The 20,812-nt window shown below is 33.5% G+C and overlaps 2 protein-coding genes across 2 annotated transcripts; one reads left to right on the forward strand and one right to left on the reverse strand.

Moving 5' to 3' along the window:
- Positions 1-2,894: 2,894 nt before the first annotated feature.
- LOC133682125 (axial regulator YABBY 1) lies at positions 2,895-5,879 on the forward strand. Its single transcript, XM_062105387.1, has 7 exons — positions 2,895-3,329; positions 3,499-3,651; positions 3,893-4,013; positions 4,863-4,911; positions 5,095-5,170; positions 5,303-5,377; positions 5,514-5,879. Exons 1-7 carry the CDS (start codon positions 3,234-3,236, stop codon positions 5,580-5,582), a joined length of 639 nt encoding a protein of 212 aa, XP_061961371.1. The 5' UTR covers positions 2,895-3,233; the 3' UTR covers positions 5,583-5,879.
- Positions 5,880-12,224: 6,345 nt separating this feature from the next.
- On the reverse strand, positions 12,225-14,518 carry LOC133681451 (protein GRAVITROPIC IN THE LIGHT 1-like). Its single transcript, XM_062104500.1, has one exon. The coding sequence runs from the start codon at positions 14,109-14,111 to the stop codon at positions 12,651-12,653; it is 1,461 nt and encodes a 486-aa protein (XP_061960484.1). The 5' UTR covers positions 14,112-14,518; the 3' UTR covers positions 12,225-12,650.
- Between the last annotated feature and the right edge of the window lie 6,294 nt (positions 14,519-20,812).

Genomic DNA, 20,812 nt, shown 5'->3' on the forward strand with positions numbered 1-20,812 from the left:
CCAACCATTTGGCACTATTCTCCCGTGTTTCTAACTTCTTCTTTTTTCTCATAGGATGAACCATAACACTTACTGGCGGTGGCAATTTTTTTTTCTTAACAAGTTGTTGGGCATTTTGTATGTGATATAACTTCAACAAATCACCTGAGCTAATCCAAAACTAGCAGTAAAAGATAGGGAAAGTTTCAGCCTTTGAACAGCTTTAAAACTGCAATAATAGGATATTTGATTGTTAGATAAGGTTTAAATTTTTTTAAATAATTCTATGGGTAATGTTTTTATGAGCAATCATATAGTCACTGGTTAAACTATCTATCTTCCATAATAAAGTTTCAAGCTCGAGTGCTTCTGTCTGAGCTAATTTTGTTATTTTATCTCTATTTTTTATTGGATTCTATGTTTTTTTGGACTTTTTTTATTTACTTTATGTTTTCATATTTCTATTTGTTTTCTTGCATATGTAGGGTTTTCTAATATATTTAAAGATCTTATAAATCTTTTAAGGAGGCAACCACTAAATATTTTATTTTTAGATAATAAAACTGTGAATTCAGATTTCATACCTGCAACTCTCCTCGCTTATTAAATCTTCAATATTTTTATATTGTTGCTATTCTATTAAGCTTTCTCCTTCATAAATTGTAGTATCCTTAAAATATACACATATAAACCCCTGCTACTAGTAAAAAAAACAATTTATATATACATATATACTCACAAACAATTTTCAAAAGCAATTTCGACAAGAAAAAGAAAGAAGAAGAAGAAGAAGAAGAAGAAGAAAAAGGTAGCATGACCTAAAATAATTTGATGATTAACAATCCATGTGATATACAAATCTCTAATGCACATAAAGAGCGACACCAGACATCTGAAACTATCACAAATGATTAGGAAAAAATGACTGATGAATATAAAATGAAAATCGAGAGAGAAACTAAGAAATTATCTTGTAGGATTAGCCAGACTATGAATGATTATTACATTACCAGAATTCTTATATTTACTGAGAGAATTTTTCATCGGTATTTGTACTATCATTCCATTGGTAATTAATTTATTGACGGGATCACAGACGAAAATGCTTCATCGGTGAATCATTTGTCAGTAATTTTTTTGTCAGTCGATAATAATAAAATATTATTACCGATGGATTTATTGATGGGAAAACGCGCTAAAAAAATTACCCACTTCATTCGAGAAACTTGTCATATAAGCGACAAACCATATGCAATTCCGTCGGTGATTATTTAAACATATATTTTTTTAAAAGATCTATTTAACCAAACTAGAAAAATAATTAAATAATTAAATCTATTTAAAAATCCTATAAATAAATCAACTAATAATTGATCTCACATGAAAAAACATCCTACAATAACATTCATACAATTATTAAGAACGGAAAAATTTAAAAATAAAATAGAAAAATATAATGAAAAAAACAAAAAAAATAGAAAAATCTTACCTTAATATAGTTCCGAATGAAGCTAAAAAAAGAAAAAAAATAAATTCATAAAGTATGTTAATTAAAAAAAAAGAAAAAAGAGAGGAGAGGACATACCTGAGCGTGGAGGAAAAAAAAAGGAGTTGAGAAAAGAAGAGAAAGAAGAGGATGTTAATGTTTTTACATAAGGGGAAGAAGAAAAAGAAGAAGAAGAAGAGGTTCGTCTGTTGTAAAATGAAGGATTCTAGTCTTTTCATTGAAGTATTTTACCGATGGATAATTAATATTAATATTTTTAATCATTCCATCGGTGATTCCGTTTGTAATATTTAATTTAAATTTTTAATTTAATAATTTTTTTTAAGAAACCGTCAAATATCACCGACGACTTTTTAATATGTTGGTGATTTTGTCTATAATATTTAGTTTAAATATTCAATTTAATAATTTTTTTTTCAAAAACCTGCCAAATAAAATCGATGATTTTTCAATCTGTTGGTAATTTTATCTATAAAAGACAGTAATTAACAGTGCAATTGAGAAGTAAATAGTTCTAGAGTTCTTTGAAAAATACTAATGAAAAATTCCGTCAACAATTCTGTTGGTAATTGACATGATGAACAATGTTAAGAAGATGTGAACAATTTACTAACGAGTTTACCGATGAATTTTACCAAATGTATTAAAATTATCGGTAATTATGTTGGTACAAATGACACGTTATCATACGTTTTGGTTTTGTTTTAATTTTTTTTCTACTATAATTTCTTCAATATAAACTAAGAGAATATTTATATTAATAAAATTCATTACAATATAATTTACTAACAAGAACATTCCCTTAATATTTTTATTTTTATTTATTAATTTTCTAGCAGTGATACAAGAAAATGAAGTATAGATGGAGGCAGGCCTCCAGCGTTTTTTTCAAATTGCACTAAACAGCCTCAGAATTAGGAACGGATAGTTAATTAATTATGAAAAGCAAGTAGCTGAATCTCATCAGTTAGACAAGACTTATGAAACCAAAACAGAATGAAATGACAAACTGGGATTGAGGCAGGGCTTATAATTAGAAGTCAAATAAATAACCAAAGTGTAGGAAGGCAGGTGCCCGAGTTTTAGGGCTTTTATTTACTAATTGAGTCAAAACGAGGGTGTAAGAGCGTCAGTTTTTTTTTTTCCTTGTGGCCTCATATCGAGGGCACCATGGAATTGTAGGGAACCAAGAAAATGAAGGTTTTCCCTTCCTTCTCACCCATCTTAACTATGAAAACAACTGGTGAATGAGCCAAAGCCCATGCAAACGTCCTTTTCTCGCTCCCCCACCTCTGCCGCCTCTGCGCTAGCTCTCTCTCTCTCTCTCTCTCTCGCACACACATCCATTTCCTTTTTGGAATGCCAACCATTCATTTGCTTTCTCTTTAACCTTCTCCCTCCCTCACTCTATTCTGTGCACTATTTATGATACATCAACAACTTTACATACAACAAAAAAACATGTAAAAACGTTTAAAAATAAAAAATAAAGAAAAAATTATAATGTCAAGAAACGGAGAGAGAAAGTGTATCGTTTCTGGTTCTGCTCCATCTCCTAGTATATTAGTAGTAGCAGGTTCCTCTCTTTCCACATCTCTCTCTTCTCTTTTGCTAGCTATAGTAACAAGTCAACAATCAAGAAGATTAGATCCGAGGAAGAGGATTATTATCTGTTCTTTCAAAATATCCACCGATCAGTCAATCCATCAATCAAATCAACAAAATCTCTGAAAGAATCATAAAAAAAATGGCATCCTCTTCAGCTGCCTTTTCACCGGATCACCTCTCTTCATCAGACCAGCTTTGTTATGTCCCTTGCAACTTCTGTGACACTGTCCTCGCGGTATCATTTTCTCCCCATTTTTTCTTATCCCTAATTTTCTGTTACATTAGTGTAGGCTTGAACCTGAATCCGAGCCAATCGAGCGAACCCTCATTGGCTTCTTCTTTTTCTTATTCTTCAATGAATTTCTTAAGGTTGGTTTGAGTCACATCTCTTGTTGGTGTTATAGGTGAGTGTACCTTGCTCTAGCTTGTTCAAGACTGTTACGGTTCGATGTGGTCACTGCACCAACCTATTTTCTGTGAACATGCGTAGCCTACTTCCTGCAGCTAATCAATTTTACCTTGGTCATGGTTTCTTCAATCCTCAGATTAATATCCTGGTATATCAAGATATCTTAGGGTTTCAAACATATCAATGCTTTCTCTTTTTACTCATTCTTTTTGTGGTTTTAATTATACCCTTTATACATTAGGGTTTGGAGCACTAAAACAGTTAAAAAGACTAAATTTCCTTTGATTTCTCTTTCATGATTTCTTAATTATATAGATAAGCATGCATGGAAATAAATCTAAACTTGGAATTTAATTGTTGGCTTTCCATGGTTACCGGCGTAATTCTAGGAGGGAATGAGGAGTACTGGAGTACCGCCAAGTTTGATGATCAATCAGCCAAATCCAAATGAATCTGTTATGCCAATTCGAGGTGTTGAGGAGATCCCTAAACCACCAGTGGTTAATAGACGTGAGATTCTTCACACTTACCTCATTTCTTTGACATATCAATGGCCTTTTCACTGGTCTATATATGAGCAGCAGCACTCCAACAAATTTTGAGTCATTATTAAGTGACTTCACCAGTCCCCTTTAACTTTCTTTAAAGTTTGTTAATCACCATTGCATTTTTGCATTTCTTACACATAGTAGCTATAGTCTTAAGTAATCAAAAAAAGGTATGTAAAAAACAACAGTGCCCTAGATATCTTGGTTTTGCTTGATGTACCAAGCATCTTTTGGACAATGTTATCATGTCTAGCCTTCTTGATGCTATTCAACATTTATTTAGTGCTACCAAAAGGGATACTGTAGATTTGCACCTAGTAGGTCAATTGCATTTCTTTGAGGCTTTCGTAGCTATCCCATCTGTGTCGGTACCTCTCCCTTTAATTTTCTTCTCTAGAAGAATTTAACTTCTTTTTTTTTTTATAATATAGAAGAATTTAACTAACAGGCCCAAATTTTACCATCATCAAACAGATGTTACCTTCGCTCAAATGGGTCACTGAATTTCTTTCAGTTTCTTTCACTGCATGTACTATCTCATTATGGACCCAGAAATGTATAATGTAGCTTACCTTTATATAATTTCTACTACAAATGAATAGGAGAGAGAGTTTTCAGTTTTCTCCCCCGGAAATATAGATACAGAATCCATGGATATTAGACTGATTAGATCCTAGATGATGATGAAGTAATGATGATGGTGAGAGAGAGAGAGATGATAAAAGCAGAAATCTTACACAAAGTCAGCGAAGTGATTTCAAAGATCTGTCTGTTTCTTTGTCGTTGTTATGTCTCTGTTTTACATGTTCAGCTCCAGAAAAGAGACAAAGAGTCCCATCTGCCTACAACCGCTTTATCAAGTAAGTAAAATTCTTACTGTAAACTTTACATTTTTAATGTGATGAAAATCAAGACTTAAAACTTGAATTTGGTGTTAATTTTTTTTTAAAAAAAATTCTCTATATGAATTGCAATTGTCAGAAATTTGTATTTTTCTATGAAGCACATGCATGATCTTGACATTATTATGTACCAATTTGCAGGGACGAGATCCAACGTATCAAAGCAGGAAACCCTGATATAAGTCACAGAGAAGCATTTAGCGCAGCTGCAAAGAATGTGAGATCCATGAAAACTCAAAATGTTATTAATGTTTACACATGGTTTCATGATGCAGCCAATGCTACATTAGCTATGATTAGTTATTTAATTAGCTAGTAATTTTCTTAATTTGTTGTTTGTTTGTTTCAGTGGGCCCATTTTCCACATATCCATTTCGGACTTATGCCTGATCAACCCGTGAAGAAAACTAACGTGCGCCAACAGGTACTTTTGATTGAAACCCTAAGAAATCTAACACTTCTTTTAACATTTTGTCATGCAAACTATTTAGAATTGGAGTACGTAGTAAGCCTATTGACAAGGGCATTTTAGTTTTTAAATATTTTTTATTTTTTTGCAGGAAGGAGAGGACGTGCTCATGAAAGATGGGTTTTTCGCTCCTGCAAATGTGGGTGTCACTCCCTACTGAGAAGTGGAGCTATTAGAGTTTTCTGTTACTTCCCTCTCTATATAGCCATGTCTTTTCTTTGACTGTCGTTAGGTCCTTGCTTTAAGCTTTCTTTTTAGAAAACCCCTAAGAATAGGGGCTGCTGGTGGCCTTTTTTGGTAATGTTTTGGGAGAAGGTTTTGAATTCTACAATGTATGTGAAGCCTAGCTGCTAAAGCTCCCCAAAAGCATCCTATCTATGATGTTGATACTTGCTAGTTCTCAAAACGTTAGCGCTGCCAACTAAGTAATAATCGACAATCCTACGATTTTATCCAACAGTTTTATAGAACTATAGGAGTGTTAAGTAGTTTGACAATTCAAGCTACAGAAGCATATGCACATAGCACACCAAGTATGGAACGTATATCTTATTGTTTCGATTAAAAATAATTGCATTTACAAGCCATTATATATTAATTTCTCGAAGTTCATAAAAAGAGAATTTTACAGGCAACATAATTTTAGCAAACAAATGCCTCATAAAATATCAGATGAAAAGCTTTCACAATTTTGTGCTTAGCATAATAGATTCAAAGTTCACATATAATCACATTCACTGAACATCTGCAGAGTATTCTGCTAATTAATTACATTAGAGGATTGTACTAATTTACCATTCAAAAAAATCCCTTTTCTCTTATCTAATCATCTTCTTTATTTTCTATATTCCATATATAGTACAAAACATACTACCAGAGTTTGTTCCAAGACATTCAATGATTAATGGCCCGGATGTCTGTTTGTTTTAGCTATATATATCTTCAAGTGAAATTTTCTCAACCTTATTGTGGGAGTAGCACAAAATAGGAAGGTGCATATGTTATCACGAAGTGCAAGACAGTATTGCCTCTGTTAATATTCAGGACAAATGTCATTGAATGGGAGGGATTTCATGGACCATTAATTGGGTCCGGCTGGTTGTTTATTATCACTTGTCCCGGATCAACAATAGTACAGTAACTAGCGGCAGCTGCAATCTGGTTCCAGTAGTTGGCATGAAGGTGAGGGTGAGGATGATGAAACTGCGGCATTAATTGAACATTTGGCACTAATTTTGAGTAAAGTTTATAGAACAATTTTGAGTACATTCTCGCGTGCGAATTGAACAATCATATATCGAAGAAAACTGAAATTGATAATGGTTTTCAAAGTGAATGGAGTATGAAATAAATGGGGTTTAGGAAGAGACATATGAGCACATCATAGAAATCCAAAGAAATTCATTATCTATACAAACAACAAATTCTGAGACTAACAAACTCCACACCTAACACATCTGTTAACGTGAGATTTTTGTATGGTTTGTTCGTTTGTAAATTGTTTTTCCTCAATCAAAATGAAGTGATGGCGATCCTCAATCAGTGGCACGGACTTTATGAGCCTGCACAATAGGAAATACATATATCTGATATCTCGGACTGATGTGTGCGCGTAATCAATTGCTGCACAAATAGCTTTCTTGAATGGGTCAATAAACTATTCCTGCTTATGAAATGCAACTCCAATAGTGCTACTACTTATCATTCTAAATGAAGGGACTTGGTGATTATACTGAAGATGATATATATCTTCATGAAGCCACAATAACTTAACTGGATAAGATCGATATCTCCGGTTCGTCAATTAAGTTTTCCTCCAGTAGTAAGAGTTGAAGGTAAACTACGATCTTCCACTCCACCAGAGCTCAGCTCCAGAATACTGAAATTAAAGCCAAGCAAAGGTGGTTCACAAAAGCTTAACTCCAGAAAAAACAAGGAGTTTAATCTGAAACTTGAGAGAGGGAGAACTTGTAAAAAGAAATCTTTAACAGCCAGAAAAAATAGAGCACCAAATTAACCCGTGATAAATATATATTTGATTGAATATATTAGTTGAAAAAAAGAGGATGAACTAGTATGGATAGGTGAATTTATCCCAAGAAAAGGAGGCAAATAATGAGTAATTTGTGTTCATGCTGTTTATAATAGTGTAAACTTTGGAGCAAGTTGAGGCAGGGATACGTTATGATCTGTGTGTGTGCTTATTTGAAGGAAATTATAAAAGGTGGTGATGATTGTTTCAAGAGCATTACCCGTTGAGTAGTATTATCAATACCAAGCCAAAATTAACATCTTTTTTTTTTCCCTTTCAAGTCAAGGATTCATTAAACTCCTGGAGGGAAAGAAACCCAACTTGGAAAAAAAAAAAGCAATACAAGAACATAATCAGCAGAAAATTGCTGTTTAAAGGGAAAAAACTATGAATAGGAAAGTAGCATTCTTTCTTCTTCTTTTTTTTTATAATCATCGAGAGTATATTAAGAAGGCCATAAAAAAATAAATACAAGGAATATGAAAAAAAGAAAAAAAATAATCTATTACAGCAAACAATAAGAAGACTACCTAAAATTTCTTATTACACCACAATTTGATGTCATCAGAAGATTTTAAGAGGTCATTTCCTGTATAAGTGAAGTTTGAATCCTGAGTATGCAATCAAATAGCAACCCGATAAAGAATAGTGGAGAAACAATCAAACAAGTTTATAGTTCTCTTCTCAAAAAAAATTTTGTTTCTAAGCAACCAAATACCCCAAATAATTGATCAGTTAAAAGTGGAACTAATAAGTTATGAAGAAGAAGAAGATTAACTACTTGGATTAATACCAAACGAGGCTGAGTACAGTGTTCCTTTGTAGGCAATGATTTCCCCTTTTTAATTAGTTCTTGTTAATAAGAATATTCGTGAAATAGATTATTAGAAAGAGGAAGCAAATGTGTATTTTGTCATAACTTATGTGTCTTAAGATAAATGTTCAAAATATTAGAGATTGAAATGAATATTTGTCATAACTTAATAAAATAAGATTGTATCGGAAGAACAAATTGCATTTGGGCTAAAATATATTGTAAAAATTCAATTCTATATTGCCTAAAAACAATAATATATTACAAACTAAGATATTTACCCTATCGCGTGTGCATGCATGCTACTCTCCCTATTGATGCATGAATATCACTTTCTGCTTCTATTTTGTGTGTTGTCTACCCATCAATGTCCTGTTTCACAAGCATTGCCTTAGATGTCCTAATTGAACGAGTTAGAATCGAATCACAGTTTAATTTTTATCAATATTGTGCCTGGATTAGGGTCAAGATTTTTTATTTTTAAATTAATTATTTTTATAGATCTAATTGTACAAAATATTATACATAATAAAGCATAAAAAATCAATGATCTATATAAAAATGATAAAGATAGATTATATTTCCCTGATTATGAGAGGGGTTAGGGCAAACCATGTTGAATCAATAAAACTACAGCAAAGAAGAATTAGGATGGGGCAAAACAAGTTACAAGTAAGTGTTTAGAAATAAAATGCAAACCGTATTTTTTTAAAATTAGATTTTTTTACATTTAAAATGAATTTTTTTTAATTTTTTTGAATAATTTTAATATGCTTATATTAAAATTATTTTTTTAAAACATTAATATATTTTTAAATAAAAATTACTTTAAACTATAGCCTAAAACAATTTCTAACACTCTAGATCCAAATGCGCCAGCACGAATCAAGGGAGCATGCAGTAGGGCTATAGGAGCCTAGGAATAAAAACTTTAACCCCCACCGATTAAAATATATTCAATTTGGTCCACCTTTGTTAACATTTTCAGCTTGATCCCTGAGATTTAAAACTTGATTCTATTTTTTTCCCCTAAATGGTGTTTCCTCAACGCTTTATTCCCATGATAATGAAATATTTCGACTTTTCCCCTAAAAACAACAGCGTATTTGGTATTTTATTTTCTCAAGATATTGTTGAGGTTTAGATCAGAAGAGTCTGCCCGTGGTTCTAGATCAGACTAATTACTCAAACACAAATACATCCTCTAGAAGCATTTATAGGAGTTATATTCATTGTTAGTAGAATTTGATCGTTCACATTTTCTTAGAAATTTTTTATTATCAATTTAATTACTTATCTATACTGGGCCAGGGCCTTGCCTAGAAATCAGAGCCTTGACGTGGGACGAGTTTGGGGCTATCTTTTTCTTTGAAAGCACTGATTGGGCTTGGTCTTGGCCTGGCAAATCAGGGCCTTCTTGTGGAACAAGGTTGGGCCAACGCTATATATATCAACAACGTTCTGTCTCGTTTAGCAGATAGTGTAAACCGAATCTTATGAAAAGGCTAACAAAGACCACCTTTGTATTAATAATTAAACTCACATGAAGACTGGACCAATAAAAACGTGACCAATAAGGAGAATCTGTGTTCCAGAAACGAACAAAAACAGCGATGGTGGTTTGCAGAAACTGATGTTAAAAAAGCAAATACCGCTTGTTCCCAGAAGATATCCAGATCCCTTTAGCAGTAATAAATAAAATCATGGTTGCTTATCATTCCAGAAGAACCCCAACACTTTGCATTCATTAGAGAAACCCAATTGATAACACACAAAATAAAATAAAATTCAGGCCCAAACGGCTGTAACAATGGATTTTTTCCGGCCATTTGGGTTGGATTGGAATTTTAACCTGATACACACAACCCTGCCTATCAAAATCCTTACAACTTCATTTTATTTTTCTTTTTATATATTATTTTATCTTCCTATATTTATCTACTTAAAGTATTTAAAAAATCCCATATTTTTCAGGGGACTTGCTTTTGAGGCGAACATTCATCCATCAGGTCAGATCCATCAACCAAAGGTCAGCCTATCACTCCATTAATCTAGATGGCAGTCATGCAAAGCTGAATTTCTATCTGAAATATTTGTCAAATGCTTCATCACCAATGGAAGGACGCAAGCAGCAAAAAGAATGGAGTTTAGTCCTGATAAACTACATCAGCATTCCATAAACAAAAAGGTTTTGAAAAACTAAAGGTAGAGATGTGTGAATCCTTCTTCCGTACGAAATAAGACATGTTTTAGGCACATGATCCACACAGCTGAGCTTTATTTTAGTGAAAACAATTTGTACTTCGTTGCTTGTCCTTGTTGCTGATACAGATTTCATAACTGGATTTCTAAAATGAAGCATCCATAGCAAGTAGAACAGGATCAAGGAGCAAAAACAGGAGTAATTAAATAGGGCACAATCTAAGCATGTAACAATAACCCAAACCAGGTTTCCAGTTAATGGTGTCTGGTGTCAACTATATAATGAATACTGATTAATTTTCCCAGTTTTAAATGTGCACTAAAAGTGGACACCCAACAACTAAAACATTACAGATTACTGGGAGTATATATGTTCAGCTAGCTGTATAAAAACAGTAACCTGAACTAATGTTCAAAGAGAGAGGATGCCCAGAGAACTACGCTCCTCATGGGGTGCCTGGGATTGTTGATTATTAACAACAGACTTTTATGGTATATTATGTTGAACCCTAATGGAACTGCAGAACCATGGAAGAGTAAACCTAGACCTAGATATTCCATAATGATTTATTACCTACTATTTTACAGAAACATTAACCCTGCTCCTAATCTATTCGAACAAACAACATTATAGGAATAGTTACGAAACAAGATCAGGTGGAGAAACAGCATAGAAGGGAACGCAGGGAGGGGGAGGGGGATGCTGTGTGATAACATGTCATCTGCACTAAATAAACTTGTGCATGTAAGCAAACAAAACAGATAAGCAATTACTGATAGTATGAGTAATAAATCATTGAATGAATAATTGATTGACCTAATTAGAAGGCCTAAGCACCACTGTTCATTTCAATACAAAGGACTAGAAGAAAAAAGCAACCATGAATATGTTTTTATAACATTCATTAGTGAAGAACCCATTACAAAACCAGCTTTACAGAGATTAGCAAAACAAACTTGAGCACTGATACAAACTTGTGCATATAAGCAACAAAACAGAGTAAACAAATGATGACAGCTCCCACATTCCCGATGCCTTTATCAGTAATGAGATAATTCATTGAACAATGCAATTGCCTAACTGGAAGTCTATATTCCGTTATCATTTAAAGACCAATGGTCCCAAAAAAGACAATCATTAACACATTATTCAGCAGAGAAGAACTCATAATTTCAGCCATCACCCCATATGGCAACATAAAAACCCAATAAATGTAGTACATTAACAAGCTAGCCAAGGAACAGCTAAATCAGTGCAGCAACTAATAAGAAGCCAAATCTGTAAGATACTCTATCTAAAACATTCTTTTTGACATACAACGTGGAGTTAAAAGGGAAAAATCTTTAAGTTCAGACACGTCAAACTAAGCATAAAATCAAACAACCAAAACATTGGCAAAAGCTAAAATGCAATTGGTCAAGTCAGAAGATGTGTTACGGACAGATGGATTCTCAATCTAATTGCTTCACATATAATATAATGCAGATATTCTAAACAGCCAAAAGGAAGACAAAATGGATGAAAGTTATCCATCCAAAACCTAAAAGAACTCCAAAGTACTTGGATAAAAAGGAAATGGAATATTGCCCACTCCATTGGCTTAATATCCAAGAAGTGCGCTCTCAGGCACTTAACAAAAATAGCTTCAACACACAATTTATGATGAACAGAACCATGTTATTGCTCAACTTTCCATTCCAAGTAAATTTGTATGTATCTAAGGAGGCTAAGGTCAAATTCACTATGTGTAGTGTGAGTTAGAAGAGAGCTTGCAATCAATACCAAAACAGAGAAGTTAAAAACATACATTTACAGCCATTTTTACACGGGACTTGGAGCAAGGAAAGAAAGATGAAAGGAGGTGTGTGTAAATTCACAACCTAACTGTAAGTATAATCCTATAACTGCACATCAAAAGATAGCCAAGAGCTGCATGCCATAGTTGCTCTTAATGCCTGGTGAAACAGCACAATAAATAGCTGGTTTGTCTGAGCATATATATTTCCAATTCCTCCTTGAGCATATTTAACTGGTGTATGCATTAAAACCCTGACCTGTTACCTTCGGATTCTTGTGCCCCTGTAGTTTGGCCACAGTTGCAAACCCTTGATGTTCAAATTTAGTGCAGAGATTCCAAGCAAAACATAAATTGCTTTGCTTTGGCAGAAAACATAAACAATTATTCTGTACATGTTGAGCCACATAAATAAACCTGAGATTGGATAGCTGTTCTCCCGATTTTAAATCCTGGAACCACTGTGAACCCAACCTTCAGCCTGGTTTTACCTGGCATGGTGCATCTCCCCGTGACATCTGCCATATACACCATTGAAAAATCAACCCCTCTTTCCACTTGAAAAATATCAACCACGGGATCAAAAGAAAACGCCAGTTTATGAAGTGTCCATACAGAACTAGCCATGTTAACAAATGACTCATAGAACATCCCAAGTGACCTCCATGAATTCAACACAAATTCATTTTGATCGAAATTGCTGAAAATCGAGGATTCCATTGTTGGGTGTATAAGCTCTTGATACTTCTTTTCACAAAATCTCAAAAATTCAGACGTAGGATTCCTACTTAGCAACTCCATAGGATTGCTAGATACATGCTCAAGTAATTGCTTCAACGCGCTATTACTCTTAACCGAAACAGAGTCATGCCCGTTGCATAAAATCTCACCGTCACTCTCCAAACCAAACCCTTCTAAATCAAAACCTTTAAACATCCCCAAACAAACATAAGACAAAAATGCGTAACGATTATGCCCTCTTTTCACATAACCAACATCAGAATGAACAGAATTGGCCGCCAAATCCAAATCCCACCCAGCTTTTCTCATCAAACCAACCAATATCTTAGTAAACTTATGCATTGTTCTACAAGCATCATTTAGCACAGAATCAAAAACCTTAACAGTCAACAAGACCTTAGAATTCAAATTCAAACTACTGAGCAACCTCTTAGACAATAAAGAATTGGACTTTTGTACCTCAATCAATTTCTTCTTCAAAGCCGAAACCTCGCAATCTTTTTTATCAATCTCTGCTTGCAAACTATTAGAAACAGTCCCCATAATTCTCAACTTGCTTTGATTCTCTTCTACTTGAGCTTCCAAGCAAGATCCAATTGGCAAATCATCACCAGAATCAGGATTCTTACACATATCCCTATAAACTTGCTTCAAATCAGACAACCTTTGAAGAACTGAAACTGAAGCCTTATCAGCTACTTTAATGTTCTCTTCATTAAAAGGAACGTGTGCAATTTGTAACTGCAAATAAGAAGCTTCAAATGAAGAAACTTTAGCAAAAACTGAAGAAATCAAAGTATTAGCCAGCTGGGTATTTAAATGCTTGATCTGGGTCTCACTCTTTTTCACTCTCAACTCTTGCTGTGACAAAAATTCTTGATTTTGATTCAAGGGTTGGTCAGGTTTCAAGATTATGACTTTCTGGTCAGGGATAAAATCCTCGGCAGAGTCAAGGAGGGAGAAGCCTTCGTCGGTGTCAGAAATTTCATCGGCGAAGAATTCGAAAGTTTTGGTCTTGAAAGCAAGTGCAAATTTTGAAAACATTTCAGAAATTTGTGGTTGTTTTGATGTTGTTGAGGTTGTAGTGTCCATGGTTTCAGTCATGACAAAATGGGAAAATTGTAAACAATAGAATTGAATTATTTCTTTCTTTTGTTTATGGGTTTGTTTGTAAGAAGGGAATGGAATTGAATTCCCTTCTTCTAACTTTCTCGAGGAAAGAAAAACAGAGAGGAAAAGATGGAAAATTCTGAGGTGTACTAATGGTAATACGGCTATTTTAGTGCTTTTGTTTTCTTGGGAGGGAGGATTGTGCCTTGGTTGTCTTGGGAGGAAGGTATTGTGTTGGGTGTGGAGTAAGGTAATGGCTGAGTTTGGTTTGCTGCACTTTTCTGCTGTTTTCACTTGCTTTTTTTTTATACTACTCTTACGGAGGATGAATTTTCTCTACTCTTTGATTGCTTAGCTTTTGTGCTTCAACGGTAACAAGAGAAAGATAGGGCAACATGAGACTACCAATGGTTAAACGGGAATGGAGCACGGGTTGGGCCACGGTCGGGAGGACCTAGGGTTCAGGCTGAAGTTGGATGCCCTGGCCATAGAGGGTGTGAGAGTCAAACCAAGGTCACGATGGGTTCAAATGGGTCGAGTTCAACCTGCTAAATTGTGATCCAAGTGATTCGAGCATGGGGAAAACAGAAAAAAAAATGTTATTCAATAAATTAAAAACATCAAATTAAAAATACAGAAAACACAAATAATAGCAAATGAGCCCTGAAAAGAAAAATCCAAGATAATTAGAGCAGTTCGTCTTTCCATTTTGTTTAAAAGAGATGGTATTAAAAAAAATACAGTCACGAATCCATGATGGTGATATAGTCCAAAAAACATGACCCATTTAAACTCTTTTCATTGCAACGTAAGAAGCCAAGACGCATCGGTAGCAAGCATGAAGTATTTATTAGTCAGCCGATGCTAAGTTAGTATTTGGTGCAGTAATAGTAATTGTTTTCTAAATGTTTTATATATATATATATATATATATATATATATATATATATATATATATATTATTTTTTAAATTTATTTTTAATATAACACATTAAAATAATCTAAAAATACTAAAAAAAATTAAACTTTTAGCAAAAATGTGGCCAGTCAAGTTGCCATACGAGTTTTAAGTATCACAAATTTTACGAGAAGATAGGAAATCAATCAATATTGTTAGGTAGCACGTAATTATTATCAGTGATTGATACAGAGAAGATTACTCTTCACTTGTGCAGTTATTCTATGTTTGGAATTTGTTTAAATTTGTCAATGCTTAGCGAAGTAGACAATTTAAGACAAAAAAAAATACTGCCTTTTTATGGTGTTTTTATTTGTTTTTTAATATTTTTTATTTAAAAATATATTTTATTTTTTAAATTATTTTTATTTAAAAATATATTAAAATAATTTTTTATTTTTAAAAAATTATTTTTAATATCAACACATTAAAATAATTTAAATATATAAAAAAAATTAAATTTTCATGAAACATAAAGCATTAAACGCATGAAGATATAGCAAAAATATGAACATGAATCACTGTGGCACTTTCACTAACTGAGGGATTGTTTGGTGTAGTGGGAACTATCATTTTATTTTATTTTGTATTTTTAGATTTTTTAAATGTATCAATATAAAAAAAACAAAATATTACTTTTTTTTTTAATTGCAGTGATGAAAGTAGTAGCAACAGAAGAAATGAAGTTGGATGCCACTTCTTTTTCGCTGATTACTTGGGAGCAATCCAAGCTTCACAAACTTTGATACCGATATGATGTTTTTGTTTTGTTATTCTCTGTGAGATAAAAATGGATTAATATGTTGTGTTTGTAAATATTTAAAATAGCTAATTAACTCGTTAGGTTCAGACTGAATAACGCAAATGGTCTGCTTTCTTTATTTTTATTTTTAAATTTCAATAAAGATATCTTCCTTTCCCTTTATTAACATAATATATTTAAAAGAATAAGATATCAGGTGTCTCTCCTTTTCCTTTTTCCTTTTCCTTTTTTAAATATATATATATATATATATATATATATATATATATATATATATAAAATATCTTCCCTTTTTAAATATTATTATACTCAAAGGTGATGTGTCTTTTCTTTTGGCGTTTCGGAATGATTAATTTTAGACTTTAATTTTGCATCTCACCGTTGTCTGGTCACTTTAGATATATTGCCAACAAGTTCACTGCCACTGATCTTTCTCCACAGAGAATGCTTCCACTCAAAGAGTTCACAGTGGTGTCTTGTTTCTACCGCAATATTGTTTTTCTTATGGGCACAATCATTGCATGAATTAGTCCTATTTCCTGAGATCAGCTGCTGCTGCAGCAGCAATATGTGCTTCAAAGTAACTTTACGACATGTCTTCCAAACTTTCCTAATTCCTACTCCAATTAATTCTTATAAAGTAATCTCCTATGTATCATGCTGCCTTTACGCACCCTTTTAAATTGTTAATTTGTGATGCTTTTAGCCGACACATTTTAGTGGTAAGCCTTCACAAACTGAGAGCCCGTGCCTTCTTTTTAGCCTTTCCAAATAAATCAGAAACTCAATTATTGCATTCGTAAGACAACAAAAATATTACAGGGAGATCTTCGATGCTCTTAAAGAACAAGGGTGAGTGGGCAGATAGATGTGAACGATATGATAAATGCAATATTTAGACGTGGCAATCTATATTATAGCGTTAGGGCTAGCTCTTCAAAATATAAACGAATCCCATGGTAGTTGGTTGATTATAATTACAAGAACCAACCAAGAAAACACTTTATAGTATTAGCCTAGTAGCTAGGTTGTATTCTTTCGGGGTGGTTGGTGTTAGTAGGTAGGATTTATCTGGGGAGTTTATGATGCGGTAACGATTATTTTTTAGATTAAAATATGTTAAAATAAATATTATTTAGCGAAAAGATGATTGAACCTTGCACCAAACACCCGTTTAGACTCTGGCTGGTGCGGCAAGTCATGACATGTATATTAGCCAGACTGGGGCCATTCAACTCCTTGAGAGCAGGTTGCTAGGTTAGAGGTTAGTTAATTTTATGGAGTCAAAAGGAGACCCCAGAAAGAAGTGGAAAAGATCAACATATACTGTGAGTTGTGACAGTTTAAAAGCAAAAAGAATTAGACTATTTTATGACAACGACACCTCTTTTTGCTGTTTCGGCCTAATATATATATATATATATATAAATGCAGTGAGGAGGTCATTTTTAATTTGTATGTAATTCTACCTTCTTTCTCGCCATCCATTTAGATTAAAAAAAACTATGAAGTGCATTATATAATTTATTCTGTGAGTAAGATGTGGGCTATATGTCATTGTCACCTTGTCTGAATGCGACTGTAGCTGACCGTAAGAATACGATAATAACCACTTCGTTAATCAATTTTGTCTCTCCTGTTGAAAACCAAAATCTACTTTTTTTCTTTAATAGGAAAACGTCAGCAAGACAACGACGATAGGAAAAAAAAATGGCATAAAAATGTTTCGGCCCAAAGAAGTACTATGGGACTAAGGGCTTCCGCGTTATTTGTTGCATTGACAGGCTATACCAGGCCATCCAGCCCATCCAGTAAATCAATCACTATAATTGTTGCATTAACAATTCAATCTTTTTGTAATTGATTTTATTTGATATATAGATTAACAAGTGATCCATCGCTACCTGTCACATCGTAGCCAGAATCCGAAAAAGGACCCAGTTCATGATCTGATCACAACCTAAAGAAATGCACTTGATGTTTCAGAAGACACAGACAAAGCATCCTTTGACTTTAACTAGTTATCAGAGTAGCCGGAAAAAAAGGGGAAGAGCTTTAATTTTAGATTCGAAGAGATACGCTTAAAGAGACATGCAAGGATGGTAATGGAACAAGCAAGGAAGAAGCTATTATATGTATGGAAGCTACGGAGTCTTGCTTTACCAAAGCTGCAGAAGAATGAGATTTACGAAGGGTTACCTGTGGCACCCAACGGAGAAAATGGTTTTCCTGTTGTGCTTTGAAATACAAAGTTCATTAGGATTAAGCTGTCGTCCTAGTGCGTGGTAGCAAGTTTTTTTCCTTATTGAAGAGGTTGTTGGGTTTGAACCTCAACTCCTTTCTTCCGTACACATGGATCAAGAATAAAGGTTATTAGGTCCCGGAACAATTGAATTTGTTAATTGAGTTTGAAGTTTTAATTTCAAAAGATTTAAGCCTTAAGATGAGATGAAAATGGTCTGTTCTCAATCTTAAAGATTTTGGGCTACTATTCGGTTTGGGATTATACTACCACCATCGAAACCAAGGAGCGTGACTCTGTCATTGGTTCGGGACAGGGATGTGCTTATAGATGTTGAACAGAGTGGTAGAAGATGGTAGCTTTTGGTTCTGATCAATTTGTGTTGAATGCTTACCTTGTATAAATGTATTATTGTATAGTTTGTCAAATAAAAAGCTCTGTTTTTAACTATATATTTGAGCAATCACCATATTTCTGGTTGTCATCTTGAGCAATACGACTGCACCGTATATTGCTTGCTAGCAAGGTGTCAAGGCTTCGGGATGAAAAGATTCTAAGCTAGATTACCCGGGCCGATAATTATAAGGTTGAGTTTTATCAAGGGCAAGACATTAATTAAAACAATGACTGATTATTGGTTCTTATGTCTCATCTTATTGGATTTAAGAGTTCTTGTTTCTTATCATTTTGTAGGCGTGGGATTGTTCTGCTAAATGAAATATGAGACAACATCAATATTGATCTGGAGTTTCTTACAATCACAAGTGTAAACACAAGTTGGAGTGCATCAGAACAGAAATTGATCACTCTTTGATTTGATGGTTACACGGCTTATACAGGCAGTACTAATTATCCCATACGCTTTTGGCATTTCTCTTTTTTCACAGTTCTGAATGGAAGATGAAGCGGTGCTCTTAACTCACCTGTGATTAGCTAGCAAACCTTATTTCTTGAAAATAACTCATGCATCGCATTAGTTGATTACTGTGGTATGTTCATCTGGTTAATTGGAACTCTAATCGAGTTGTGTGTTTTCCTTTTTAACATTTGGATATGCAATTGCCGTCTGGGTCAGAGCTAGCATGACGAATATGCTGGAAAAACTGCTGCTCTGCTGTTTTTTTTTTTAAATTTTAAACTGGAGTTGTTATGGAGTCTCTGGATAGGATTAGGTTCATTTCCATGGAGGCCAAGTCATGATGAGCATTTATTCAGAACTAGGGCCATTATCTAGAGGCAGCTAGATATACAAGGGATTTGTTTTATTAAGTCAAACTAGGGCAATTTCATGTTGGAAATTGTCGATTCGCCTGAACAAATCTTGCTGCAGAGGATGCGTCGTGCATCTCTGGCAGGGAGCAAGACCCAGGATCCCATTGATCATGATTCATAATACTTCCAAAAATTTAAAATATAAATTTCCCACTTAGTTGTTTACTATATATTCTTATTGTATATTGGTAATTTGGTAGCTCTCCAATTGATCGTTCATTAAACAATAGGAGATGGCTAATAAGCCTTGGTCGGCTTGTCTGAAAGCAGAGCTGTAGTTGACCTTGTGATTATAATCTCCACATTTCATTAGAGCATCTTATTTGGACTCAAGTTTTCAACACCTACATTAAACAAAATGGCCCAAACAACGATAATTAGGAAATGGCCTAAACAAGCATGAGACTAGGCACGTCTTTTTATTTGTTAAATGGGCTTCGATATTAGGCCCTTAATCATTCCATACCGCACCTGACTTCAAACTCGAGCAAATCCAGCCTCCGGCATGTATGGTTGGATTCCGATGATAATTTGGAAGGAATTATATAAACCGACTGCCCGTTAAAAACCAGTCCCCAAGTCCCTGTAAATTAAACAATAGATAGTCGTCCTCCATGTAAATTAACCGATAAAAATCTATACAAGCCTAACTTTGCAGTTGCTGCATTCCACAATCTCTTTCTTAGTTTCTCCTTTGCCTAGTTTTCTATAATCTTCGACTTCCGCCCCACTAGGCAGTCCTTCTCTTAAGTTCTCTCTTTACCATCCTCTCTTTAGTAACCATGAAAAGAAATGAATGGGTGTGTGTGTCTACACACACACATATGTTTACGGATGGGGAGGGTTACATGTTGGTTTATGCTTGGATAAAAAAAAAAAAAAAACAAATATTTGAAAGAAAAAAAAACTCCACAAATTTTTTATGATATTCAGGGAGTAACTAATAACACACTATTAGTTTTTTTGTAGGCTCATCTTAATATATATATATATAAAGAAAAAAGAAGATGAAATTAATAAGTTACCAAAAATTATAAGAATATTTTTCTTTGATTTTTTTTTAGTTTTTTTTAAGTGAACTTAAAAATAATTAATAGAATGTTATTAATTAGTTATTTTCTAAACATCATAAAATTTCTCAATATCCTCGTATGATTATAACTTAATATCCAAAAAATAAATGTTATTCATGATTTACAGCTCTAATTCCAATAAGATGAATTGTTACATAAGGGAAAACATATAAGAAAAGGGAAATGTTTACACAATGAAACTTTATTGGATTCAGAATTCAAAGATGATAAATTGGATTTTGCTTCACTTATATTCCATTTGGAATATTTAAATTCATCAATCTCTTTCTATTTTGTCTTTGATACAATTGAAATATTATAATGGATTTTTTTTTGTCTTTCTCAATCTATTTTACAAAAATAAAATATAAGCCTGAAAAATAAATT

This window comes from Populus nigra, chromosome 2 (genome assembly GCF_951802175.1).
Source record: "Populus nigra chromosome 2, ddPopNigr1.1, whole genome shotgun sequence".
Taxonomy (NCBI): domain Eukaryota; kingdom Viridiplantae; phylum Streptophyta; class Magnoliopsida; order Malpighiales; family Salicaceae; genus Populus; species Populus nigra.

Bases quoted from the DNA above. Each gene is read 5' to 3' on its own strand.
- LOC133681451 (XM_062104500.1), bottom strand. From the start codon at position 14,111: ATGACTGAAACCATGGACACTACAACCTCAACAACATCAAAACAACCA.
- LOC133682125 (XM_062105387.1), top strand. From the start codon at position 3,234: ATGGCATCCTCTTCAGCTGCCTTTTCACCGGATCACCTCTCTTCATCA. The intron at 4,912-5,094 runs GTAAGTAAAATT...ACCAATTTGCAG, and splicing joins GCCTACAACCGCTTTATCAA to GGACGAGATCCAACGTATCA. The intron at 5,171-5,302 runs GTGAGATCCATG...TGTTTGTTTCAG, and splicing joins TTAGCGCAGCTGCAAAGAAT to TGGGCCCATTTTCCACATAT.